General features: G+C 39.0%; 1 protein-coding gene across 2 annotated transcripts in view; it reads left to right on the plus strand.

Annotated features, from left to right (window-relative positions):
• Positions 1–4,247: 4,247 nt before the first annotated feature.
• Positions 4,248–13,307, plus strand: part of LOC149251682 (glutathione gamma-glutamylcysteinyltransferase 1-like) — a 404,629-nt gene continuing 395,569 nt past the window's right edge. The window contains exon 1 of one of the 2 annotated variants that reach the window (XM_089459521.1): positions 4,248–4,518. In XM_089459521.1, coding sequence (XP_089315647.1) covers positions 4,291–4,518 — 228 coding nt within the window. In that variant the 5' untranslated portion in view covers positions 4,248–4,290. The remainder of the gene's footprint in view (positions 4,519–13,307) is intronic. The other variant, XM_089459522.1, reaches the window with a different exon arrangement.

Genomic DNA, 13,307 nt, shown 5'->3' on the forward strand with positions numbered 1-13,307 from the left:
GCCTATTATGAAAAGAACCATAAATAAGGAAAATAAAGAAAGATTCAAAACTTTCCCTCAAGAATTATTCAAAATTGTTCCCACTTTTAATCTTTTTCATTAGTAGCAATAAATTCTATAACAAAATTTCCATTAATCATTAACGTTTAATGATAGAAGAAGTCAAAACTATAATTAATTTAAAATGGCATATTCTAACTTATAGACAAAAGGACCTTTTTTCATGACATCTTTTATTTTATTTTATTAGATATATATATATATATATATATATATATATATAAGGAACGACTATGGGGTTTTATATTATAAGAGATTTGGTTTGCAGGCCAAAACCTGTTATGTGAATTTCTTCATCTACTTCTTCTATTGTCCAAGGTTTCCAAAGAAATCTTCTTGTTTTCCCTCCCCGTAGCACACTATTCTATATAAATTATTATATGTATATAGTCGCAAAAAAAAACTCCTAAAAATTCTATGTATTAACAATACATAAATTAATCGTTATTTTGGTTTTATTTTGTTATGACTTCTGGTTTTTCTCGGTGAGACGTTTTTCCCTTTCTTCCTGATTTATATCCATCTAGTGTTTTCCGTTGATTTTGATTGAACATTCTGATTATGGTTCTTGAGATCTTCTTCATTTGCCTGGTAAGCCCAAGAGGTTGTCTATCTAGCTTTCTGCCTATTTTCTTCTTGCATGAATCCATTTTCCACATGTTTTAGTTACTCTTCCTCTTTTCCTAAGACTATAGAATCCTCTTGCGTTTCTCCCTGTTTTGATTCTAGTGCAATTTCATTGTCAGCACCAACTTCAAATATGTTTTCTTATTCTTTCTTCCCTTGATTAATCCCCATTGCATTTGATTTGATAATGCCTTCTTTTGATTTATTTTATAAGATTTTTAATTCTTGGTACTTGTCCTCTTTATATACCCTATAGTGGTCACCCTTCACTCCTTCCCACCATTTGACCTCCAATATCTTCTCCGGTCTTTATTGCCATAACGCTTGGGTAGTTTTTAAACATGTGCCTTGTTTCATAACATGCTCTGCACTTGAAAGCAACATTTTCATAATCTAACTTAGCCTTCAAATTTATTTTAGCAGGAAAGTGTAATAACCCTTGGTTGATTTTCCATGTAAATAAAATAAAACCAAGGTCATGGGACAAACATTATAGTGGGCATCACTTGTGATTAATTAATGGTTATGGAAATTGGCAAAGGCAAAGAGGCAATAATTGGCATTTAATTATGAAATAAAGGAAAATAAGAGAAAAGGAAGGTGAAGAGACACAAATTACATTCAAGGAAAATTAGAGGAAAAGTGAAGGAAAATGAAGAAAATAGAGGCTTCAATGATAAAAAGGCTTCAGAGAAACAATTCACAAATTTTGTCAGTTCAGTTTTGGCTCTCTCATTTCATTCTCTCATTCTCTCATTCTCTCACACTCTTGCACACTTAGAACATTTTTGGAGCATGCTTGGAGCACTCATGTATTCACTTGGATTAGAGAAAGAGAACAAAGGAAAGCAAGGGAGCACAAGGGAACAGTTGGATTAGCAGCTATAATAGGGATACTTTGCAGGTAACAAGTTGCATGTGTGATTTCCTTGTTGATTTTTGGATGCATGGTATATGCATGTGATTCCTTGGTTATGTGTTGTCATTGGCATGGAAATTTGCTTGGATTGACAATGGTTTTCAGCTTTGCCTCCATTTCCTAGATAACCATGGTGTTGTGGGTTTCCCACTTGTTTTTTCTGATTGGTGCTTAGGTTCCCTATGGCTGTGGGTTGGAACAAATGCTTTGGAAGCCCTGTAATAGTTTGGGTTGAGTTACTAGTTCCTAGAGTTGTAGGTTGGGCGGTGGGTTGAGTTACTAGTTCCTAAAGCTGCGGTTGGAACAAATGCTCTGGAGCCCTGGGAGGTTGGGGGTTGAGGTACTAGTTCTTAGAGCCCTGTAAAACTTGGGTAGAGACAAAGTGATTTATGGACTGTATAGGTAAGATCACTATGGTTGAGGGTTGAGGTGGTTTGGCCTCTAGAAGCCCTGGTTTGGTTTTGTTTTTGGTTTAACTCATGAAATACCACATTCATGCTTGGAATATGGCACGAGGCTGATTGGATGAAAGAGAGATTTGGTTCAGGCCAATCTATGGTCGGGTGGTATGTGGAAATCCATAACCTGGTTGGCATTTTCATACGTTAATATGAGATATTTTCCTAATGTGATCTATGAGCACTTGTACTAGTTATCGTGTTGATATTATGGTTGATTTGCCATGGTTTCTATTTTGGTTATTTGCTGGTTATATGTTGTATTCTATCTATGGCTCTTGACATGTTTTGATAAGTTATTGAATGGCCGATGAATGCATGGGTTAACATGTGTTATTACAACTAGTTAGAAAGGACTTGGAGCCTTCTTGGTGATTCTTACATGAAATTCAGAAGTTTATGATCAGATATGCATTCATGACTTGTAGCTCACATGTTTACCATATTTTTGATGAAACGTCTGATGCATATGAGGCAATCTAAGGTAAGTTCTTGCTTCAAGTTTGAAGGTTTAACATTGTTGTCATGTTAATTATGATTCTGGAAAGTTATAGGTAGTTTTGGGCAGTGGATTGGGGACTAACCTGGAAAAGTTGCTTAAATCTCAGAACTGCTCGCACTGAACTAAGAAATTTAATTCATAACTGCATGGAAGCAGGCTTATGCATGTGGATATAACATCATAACCGCATGCATGTTGTGTTGTGGGTGCGGTTGGGGGTTAATATTGTGAAAAACAGTTCCAACTCAGGATCTAGTCATCAGAGGTTGTGGAATGACTTTTGGGTGATCCAATGCTCCTTAGGGATGTTTGTAAGTTTTCGGTGTGTCGACCCCACTTCCATAACTGGAACTTGGAGGTTGGGTCATGTCATAGTGACACTCGTCTGATGTTTACCTTGGAGAGCTTGTAAAAGTGGGTAAATGTGGGAGGAGGTGATTATAGAAAGCCCTTACTGAAGTCTATTTCCACACAATTGTATGGATAATTTGTTTTATAATAATACTCAGTATTCAGACAACGACAACAAAATTTTCCAATAGTGTTTCTAATATATGTTAACGTTTGAATGTTCCACAAATGCAATGGCAGATTCAAGAGTCTTACCCAAATTGGAGCCATGGAGATTGAAGCCGATACTAGATCGAAAGTGGGAGAACATGGCTGCATGAATAAATCAATGCTACCCCAAAATCATGAACCAAATTTGCAAATTACCTTCTTATCCTTAACGTTGTTAAAGACAACAACGAAAAAATCCCGAGCCATGGGGTAAATATTCAAATCATTTGATGTATGGGGCTTCCAAGATTCAAATATCCATTTATGCAGATCCTTCAACCATGACCAAAAACCATTAAACCGACAAACCAATCCTTGCATCGAGAAAACCTTTTCACTACTACATGCTTCTTTGTCCAGATACATATCAAGAGAAGGAATTTCTTGAACTGTTGGGAGAGCAGAGCCTAACTTCAAAATGCAGCTATAAGAGGCAAAATATGAACCAGCCGATCCAACTGGCGTGTCAGCAATAGGGACTGTCTTCATCATAGTGACATCAAGATTCACCATTGTTCCAAAAGCCGCAAAAATATGTAAAAAAATCACTCGATCTAGACATAGATCAACCAACTAGGGCGAAACCCTAATTACCGCTAGGGTTTTCCAAGCTCTCTATGCTCTCCCCTTCACAATCTTTTTCTAGTTAATTTTAACAAAAAACCGACATAGATTTTTAAAAACTTGAGTTTAAGTTGTTTAATCTGTAAAAGGGGTTTTTCATGGTGCTGAATCCATTTATGCATTCAAAAATGCATTTTAAATAAAAAAAATCACAATTTTCTTGAAATTGTTTTACGAGATTCCGGTGAAAAAATCTATTTCATCTATAAATTAAAATAAACCATTGAAAATTCTAATAAAATTCTTCACCATTTATATAATTTTAAGATTAAAAACAATTCTCAAACATCATCCCAACCTTCATAAAACCCAAATTATCATGAAGTTTTTATAAAACCTTAAAATTTATATCAAAATATTTTCAAATTTGTCAAAAAGGACTATCACTACCGAGTTAACTTAATCAACTTTCATTTACATCCACGTCCATGACCATAATAAGCGGAAGCCCATTCGTAAAAGACAAAAATGTCCATGGGAAAACTAAAATAAAATCGTCAAAATTGTTCCCCTCTTTAAGACGTCAATCCCTATCATTTATGTTATCGATATGCGGTGCGTGCAGCTTTTGTATGTTCGTATTCTCTTATAATTTGGGCACCCTCGATCTGAAGACAGGGACCCGGGGTACTCTCGGAACGCATTTGACTCGGTGTATAGAATTGATTTTCATTTGCAGTGGAAGTGAAGGAATGGCGGTTGCAGGGCTCTACAGGCGCCTTCTCCCGTGCCCTCCGGCAGTGGATTTCTCCTCTCTCGAAGGCAAGGTAATCTACTACTGACTCACCAATCTCTTCGTTCTTCTTGCTTTTCATACTGTTCACTGTGGCTTCCTTTTGTGCACTGGATGTAAATTGGTGACAATTGCTATTAACAATGAAGACTGGAAATTGGAATCTTACTCTCAGTGCAGGTAGTATTTCAAAAAGCTACTCTAAATATGCACATAAATTGCCAATTTTTTTTGTCACCTCAGTCATTTCGCGCGAAATATTAATGCCACACTCTAGTTTTAGTCTTCTCGAATGCTAAAATTGAGACTTCAGGTTAAACGCATATTTTGCCTCCATTTTGCTTCGCGAGTCTTCATTGGCAAGTTGAGTTGACATTGGTGTTACCCACGATGCATTTCCTTAACTTTTTCTCTCTACACAATTCGTTTGTGACAAACTATTAAGGGTTAGGCTGATCATTTGCAGAGATCGCTTAATCAAGGCAAAACACATTTGAAATTTTTGGAAGGCATCTATATTATTTGGTTCTAGTTAGCCTTACTATTCAACTGGACGGTAAAGTTAGGGTGACACGTTTTTATGGTAACATAGTCCTCAAAACATAGTTACTCAATCAGCGTTAAATGCTCAATTATCAGGACGCCTCAGCTTTATCAAGTCCAACAAGTCACTTGGTGAAGTTTCAGTGTCTCGCAATTGGTGAAGTGAATACTTAAAGTGCATGATGTGTACAGAACTTATTTTTTCCAAAATCTGAAAATACTGACTTTCAAAATCTTAAATGAACTGAAACATGAGCATGTCATCGTCATGGACGTGATTCTTCAATTTGGATATATTTACTTAGCATTTACGTTTGTATACCTTCTTGATTCCTTTCGTCGTTCTTTATTCACAGTAATGATTAATGATTTGTACTAAAAAGGGTTGCGGCCAAACCATGCAGCTGAAGTTACAAAGGCAGGCATAACTGCCTTGCCTCTGGGTCTTCTATTACATAAGTTCCATTCAAAAAATAATTGCAGCTATTTGTCCAAAAACACCTACCTGCAGAAGAGCAGGTTTACTGCATAACATACTATTCCAATAAAAGCACAAAACGACTATACATGCCATAAACTAAAATTAAAAACAAGAAATTTAACTAAGCCTGGAGCAGGCATCAATGTTCAGGTCCACTTGTATTGCTTATTTGTCCCGTTCCTTTCTACAGCTATAGTGGTGTCCAAATAGTCTGATGAGGCTCCAACAACGTGTAGGATGGACAAAAGGAGTGTCCCCAGAGATACTAGAGAGCTATGTTGCACGAAACTTCTAGAAACCTGACATTTTGGGACGTACCTGTACCCAAAACTCCAAAACTCGGCCGAAACTCGACCATCATGTAATCATCTATGAGTGTTAAAATAGACTTGGTTTTCCTTGTAAATTGTCATCTATCGGTCTTATTCCCTTTTTTCTTGCAAGATGGTGTATTATTCACTTATTTATAATTATAATTATAATTATAATTATATATATATATATATATATATATATATATATAGGCATATATGATGTTTGAGTCGACGTTTCTGTTTTTGGGGGGTGATGTTTCTAAACGTACCCGTTTTGGAAACTTTGAAACGTTTTGGTGCTTCATGCAACTTAGCTAGAGAGGCTACCTGGGGTAGAGTCCACATAAGTCTCCATACTGCTGGGCATAGGTGACACCAAAAGAGCAGGGGAAACTTTGAGATGGATTGCTATTCACCTTACAAGAGATTTTAGCAATGCAATACTGGAGGCATCTTGGTTCTCGACTTTCTTCCCTTGGTGAACAACAATGAAGGCCCTAGTCTTAACGTCCCATTCTCTTAGACTGAGAATATGCTTTTCCTTTTCAATGGCGCACTGGTCCCTTACCTTGCTAATTTCCTTTAACTGGTGTTCTAAGCCCCCTTTCCATCTGTTCCATTACAAGGTGGAGTAGGTCATTTTTTCACTAGTCTCTATTACATCCCTTTCAAACTATTTTAGACCCTTTTTGAGATCATTCAAGTCATAGAGGATACAATAGTGGTTGTGGCAGTGGTAGCATGCCATGAGTAAAAATGTTTTATCACGCGAGGATGCCCCAAACAAAGTTATATAGGCTTGGTTGGAGGTCCAAAGTCACCTCCAAGTTGCAGACAATGGTTTGTGCCTCTATTTTGGCCATACATAGTCCTATAGGCTTCCAATCAATCTCACATGGAACATTATGAGAACCACGTTGGTTTTGGGGTTGTACTTATCCAATTGAAGGTTCCAAATCGAAAAAAGATTGGTTCCGCATGGAAACCAATGTAAATGTCAAACCAACGGGTTTTGTATGGAATATCTAGTGATGGGGATTGTTGCCCCAAAATCTAGCAACTCTGGTGAAAGGCTTCACCATGTGAGGGGTCAGAGCTTATGGCAACAATGAGGAAGGGTTGCCACTGTCACCTTAGCAACACTCCTCCTGCAGTTTAGTGGGATTTCAACCACAAGGGTGTAATATCCCTTAGGGTAAATTGCCTTTAGAGTTAGCAACGAGCACTTGACAAGTTTTGTATTCCAACAATATACTTCAATTTGACAATCAGAAACAATATCAAAATGCAACGAGATAGAATAATCATGTATTCAATAGTTTGTTCCCATGAACCAATTCAACAATACATAAGTAGTTTAGATCCATAGTCCTCTCAAAACAATTGAATTACACAACATTGGCATTTACATCAACCAAACCCTACTATCCCAATACCCTAAATCTGAACTAGCCTCTTTACCTTTTGTTTCGACTGTCTATGTGATGCCTTAGGACTAACAGAGGGGTCTGGTGCTTAGATCGAGTGCCATCCTAATGCGCTGCCACAAATTGCTTATGAAACGGTTCACAAAGTGGGTTACTGTTGTCCAACAACCCCTTTGTTTTCAAGTAGTCTTTTGCTGTTCAAAATCAGACTTCAAGAAGGGTATGCTGCCACAATGTCTCCTCCAAGAGGGAACCGTTGCTCGGTGTTGTTCTTTGGATTTGTTAGAAAATCAGAAAGGTAGAAAGATTTTCTTATACTTGATGATTACTTGTGATGTTCTTGACTTCTTATTAATTTTCATATCTTCTTTCTTTTAGTTCATTAAGCAATTACCAAAGCAAAAGCACATAAAATAATGGACGCCAGATATAGGCACTATGCCAAGGCAAAACCCCCCTCGAGGGGAAAACCCAGTCAAAATTCTCTTCCTTTCAATAGTATTCTTTGAGACCTATCACCCTAGACAAAGACCAAACCTTCTCTCCACACCAAGTCAACCTCCTAGATCTTCGACCTCTCTTCCAGCAACTTCGACTATGTAGCAGCTACCGACATCAGGCAGTTTTCGGCATCAGCGAAACTTGGGAGACTACGATCTCCCAAACTAGGGCACGAAACAAAGAGAGAGAGCACCCAAAATTTCGTTTTTCTTTTTCTTCTTAGACTCCACCCAACTCGCACTTCTTTTGGCTTCCTTAGACACACTTCGCACTTCTCCGACTTCCTTAGAGATATCGAACTTGCTTGAGATAAAGTACTCCAAATGAATTTGACTTGCTTGTATTTATAGGCTTCATGTGAGGTCGAATTGATGTTCTTAGGCCGACTTGATGTGGAGGATACATAAATTATATTTGACTCAATACTTAACCTATTTACATGATTCAAAAGCCCAAGAAGGGTCTTTTTAAAAGTGCAATGACTCTATTGACGCAGAATAAATCCTAGAAGTCCTCAATGGGGACTTTGACCTAAAACATGGTGACCCAAGCATGAAACCCATGCTTTAATAAGTCACAATAATAATAATAAAAATTCTTTTTCTTTATTCTTTTGACTAGTACATTACAAGATGACTCAAATACATTAAATGAGGACCAAACCTAGTTACATTTTCCAACACGATTGACCCACAACCACAAAAAATCCCAGACTGTAATATTCCAAATGGAAAAATACGGTAGATAACAAAAGCAATGAACTAGCTATAGCAACTAAATTCAGAAATGCATAACCATACACATATGAACACGAAAATATGGGAAAAAACTTTGAGTCATTGTATTAATTTTTATAAATATGAGTACAATAAATGAGATCAGAGGAACTTGGGCTTGCTACAACAAGCTAGGCAAAACCCATGTTGGAATTGTGATGCCCAAGTGTTGGATGTCTCTACCAAAAACCTCTGCACTGACTCAATAAATTATTGCCATTGTTGCTGTAGGTGAACTGAGATTTTGGCCTTCAAATCTACTCCAAAAATTCTGCAATTAAATGTAGGCTCTCCGCACCACCTCCATCAAAACCCATAAATATCTCATGGACCCAAGTGGTGGAAATTGTCCGGGGTAAACTGCGCCCTCCAACAATTTCTGTTGCTGGCAACTGAATGGAACTAGGAATTATTCCCTCAGAATTGCTCAATTTTTTTTGTAAAATTAATCCTTGGCTTCTCTCACCAAACCCACAAAAACCCAGAAAGGGTTTGGGCTGAATCCAACATGGCACGGTGACCCCGAAGATGTGCGTGTGGCCTCAACTGGAAGGAAAAACGCCCTATAGAAAGAATCCTACTGTAGGAGGCCAAATCAATTCCTGGTAAATCTCCTCCAACCCTTGCAAATCAGTCCTCCAAACCTTTTTATTTCTCCTTAGCCCGGACTCCCCAAATCTCCCTGTCAAAATGTCTGCGTAGTAGCTGTCTAAAAACCCCTATGCAGGCCCTAAAATAGATAAATTCGGCCCTCCAAAATGCAACACTCTCGGCCTTGCAAATCATCAAGGAAAATCTCATCCTCCCTATAGATAAATCTCTGCAAATTCTCCATCCAAAACTCCACAATTTGCTAACTTCTCTCAGCCCCTTCAAATTTCCTTCTGCGCCCTAAGAGAAGCATGTTCTAGCTGGAAATAGTCTGCAATGTAGCTCCTAGAGAAGCCCTGAGATGGACTCCTTCTTACTCCCCTAGGGTGAAACTTAAAGTTTAGCAAAGTTAGAGGTTGAATTCCCGCTCGGAAATTCCTTGTGTTGAACAACATGGTTGTCTTGGTTAAGCAACTCAAGAGAACTAATGTTGAAATTGTAAAATGACCAAAGATGCCAAAAGTGAGGCCCTCTAGCTCTATTTATAATTTGTTGGCCTCTTCTCCCCTTGTGGTCCCCACTCTCTCTCTTTCTCCTAATTTGCACTTCCTTTTTTTGCTCTCTCCTCCAAGAGTGCAAGTTCCTTCCTTAGGTCAAATTTCTCTTTCTTGTGGCCCCCACATTCCAGTAGAGCTGCAATTTCCCTTTTTCTCTTAAGTCCTAAAACCAGAAATGTCCCCACTTTCCAAAATTGCCTCTAATGTGGAAAATAAAATTGCGGACATTGTTAGCGCTTGAATCTGCCTCAGGCTGAAGAAGACAAAATCCAAGGCAACATCAAACCACTTAGCCTCGTAGCTAGCCCTACGGGGACAGGAGAGGGCTCTCTCCGGGTCTATCTCGGCAAAAGGTCTTCAAAGGGCGGAGATGACCAATAAAGAACACTGATTTTAGGCTAGTAAACTGATAGGGAAAGTTTGATTTTAAATTTTTAGGGTTTTGTTGGAAAACTGAGCACGACAATTTTGGGTGCGGGGATGAGACACAGTTTTTGCAGAGGTCTTTTTGGGGCAAGGTAGGAGATTGTCTTGATGCCTTTGAAATAAGTGAATGGATAGATATGACCGGTGAGGAGTCAAGGAGAGCAAGAAACCATCAAGAGTTCTCCTTAAACAGATGAAAACATTGATATTAAGCAAACTTAAAGGCAGAGCATAGAAACCATGAATTCTACCTTAACACTTCATTTACTTAATTTGCAGAAGAGAAGAGTAGGAAAATGATACACATAACAAACTTACAAGTACATGAGAGAAACACACCATCAACACAAATCACCACAGGAATCCCAAATAGTGCTGCAAAACCTTGGTCTTTCCTTTGCCAAAATTGCAGAGATACAAAGAGTAATACAGTCTAAGCTTATCCCTCAAGAGTCCAACCTCTCCAACCTCTGAAAATGATTGAGAAAATACATAATATAGGCAAGCCAACCTCTTCCCTTGCCTCTAGGGGTCGAGCTCATCATTCTAGGAGCTGTTTCAACCAATTCTAAACAAAGCACTACAATCTAGGCAATCAAAACAACTTGCCTCTATAAGCTAGGAAACCAATTCATTCATTAATTTTTTGCCATTTTATGAATGAATCTTCTAGAATAGGTAAAAAAGTGTCAAGTCAACATAAAATTACATCAATTACATCAAGGAGGGTGAAAAATCCCATCACAAGTCAAAACTGGTCAAAGCTGGGCGAATTCCTGAGCTGAAGGTGCAAAACTGGCAAATTTTCCCAACGCGTAGTGCGCCATTTCTCAACGCGTAGCGCGCCTTTCAGCCCACTTTTGGGGCACTTCCCGGCATCCAAATGAGGCACAAGTGGGCTTGTTGGAAAGGTCTGGATGTCTACTCTCCAGCCCAAGTGGAATTTCTCAATTTGGTGGCCATTTGCCCCTCCAAAAATGCAATCTCCCAAGACTGCTTCCTGTGTGTCCAAAAAGTGGCAGAAGGTCATTTTTTGCTTGTTTTTTGACCTTTTGGGGGCTCAAATCTTCATGAAATTTCTTGGCAGTGGCTGAGCAAGTGTAATTTGTCATGACAAATCAAAAAATGCTGAGTTTTTGTGAAATGAACCTCCCCAACTTAAGGGTAGCGCGCGGCGCGCTACGCGTTGAGAGCAAAAACCTGTTTTTTACATAAAAATTTCAAAATTGACAAAATTTTTCCCAAATATTTTGAAATTTGGGTTGGGGGTCCCCAATCTCAGTCAAAGAGGCTTCGGCCAAAATTTGGAGGCTATCCTCCCTTTTCGACATTTTAGTGCCCTTTCGGTGCATGCAATTCTGTTGTAGAGTCGTTGTCTTGGTCATATGATGTATTGGTGCCTGCCTCCATGGTATTGAAAGTCTATGCCAAGTGTATGTCAAATTTGTTGAAAATGAGGAATGAAGGCTTGATGTCTTTGTCTTCAAGTGCCAAATATGCCAAAGGGAAACGAGGAAGAATACAACCTTGGTAACACACTGTTTTCAAACCCTACATCACTTTTTATATTGACAAAAGGAGTGCTTCAAACTTGGATATCCACGGCAAACTTTTCATGAACCCATTACATTTATCTTTCAAAAGCCAAGCACAAGTGGTGGATGTGAGCCTACCTGCAAATTTGTACGGAGAGGAGGGGATTTGATAGCTTGCTGGCAAGTTTCTGGGCGAAAAACCCAACGCGTAGCGCGCCTTGCCCAATGCGTAGCGCCCCTCTGACGCGTAGCGCACGTGCAAAATAACACTGAGAAAGGCTCCCTGACGCGTAGCGCGCCCTCCCTGATGCGTAGCGCGCACTCAGTTAAATAGTGCATTTTGCAGTAGGCTTTTGGAGGCCTTCCCGGTGTCGAAATTGGGCGCAGGATAGCTCGTTGGAAAGGTCTTTGAGTCTACTTTCCAACACAACTGGAATTTTTCAATTTGGAGTTCATTTGCCCTGTCAAAAATCAAATCTCCCAAGACTGGTCAAAATGTGCCAAATGAGGCTGCCTCAAGGCAGAGTGCTGTTGCAGTCAACTTTTGAATGCCTTCCTCAACTCCAAATTGAGCTCATGATAGCTCATTGGAAAGCTCTTTGTGTCTAGTTATCATTTGACTCATCAAGAAAGTCATTTGGCCAACCAAGCTAGGAGAAAACTTGATTTTCCCAAGGTCACTTCAAAGGTGCATTCGATTCTCCTGAGGCAACGGTATTTTTGACATTTCTCTAAAACCATGACACCTGTGTAAAAAGTGAAGGAGGTTTTTCTTCTTTGGAATGTTGTGGACAAAAACCTCTCTCAGTTTTTCAAAATTCATCTTTGATTGCTCTGAAATAGCTTTTGAGTGAAACTTGTCCCGATGTGTGAAATAAGCCATCTCATCTTTCAAAAACAAAGTATAAAGTTTTAAGGTCGCTCTCCTTTGCCCTAATGCTAAGCAAAGTAGTCCTTGAAACCTCCTTGACCTAGAAACGCAGTCCATTCTCATTATTCTTCTTGACTCTAATCTCCCCAAAGGATTAGGCATTTGTTTACCATAAGGTGATCATTTTAAGAACCATTTTTCTCCACCTTTCTTTTTTTATTCTAGGTCTAGCCACATTGGGCATCCTAGGGCATCATTTTCCCGACAAACTACCCATAGAAAAACTTTGATCTCTTGGAAATTTCTGCGCTGGCATGTTTCCTAGGTCTCCTCCAAATTTGAAGGAATTCCGACAGTGGGATTGCGAGATATCCCAAGCCCTAGCCTTTAGACCGATTGTTGCTCTAGGTTTCCCTAGGCTAGTACCTCATAGGGATCATTTTAACACCTCTAAGTTAAGATCCTTTCTTTGATCCCCTTCTCTTCCTTGCTTAGGTCAATCTTATCATTGGTTCCTAAACTCCCTCCTCTTGACCTAACCTAGGTCCACTTGGTCCCGTGTGGTCCCATATCTTATCAAAATCAACTCTTCAAAAACCACTTGGGAAACCGAGTTCCACTAGGATTTTAGGGTTTAGGAAGCTCCATTGCAAGTCACATTCCCTAAGCCAATCCCTCAAATCCCTATTCCCCTATCCTAAAGAACCTTGCACCTTGCTTAAGAAGCAAGCAAGTCCCACTCTTGAGTCTCTCCCAGGAAAGGGTCATTGAGATCACCTCACATCCATCCTAGTCAATCTA

This window comes from Pinus tabuliformis, chromosome 7, assembly GCF_031772625.1.
Source record: "Pinus tabuliformis cultivar Carrire ecotype Pingquan chromosome 7, CPIR1, whole genome shotgun sequence".
In the NCBI taxonomy this organism is placed as follows: Eukaryota; Viridiplantae; Streptophyta; class Pinopsida; order Pinales; family Pinaceae; genus Pinus; species Pinus tabuliformis.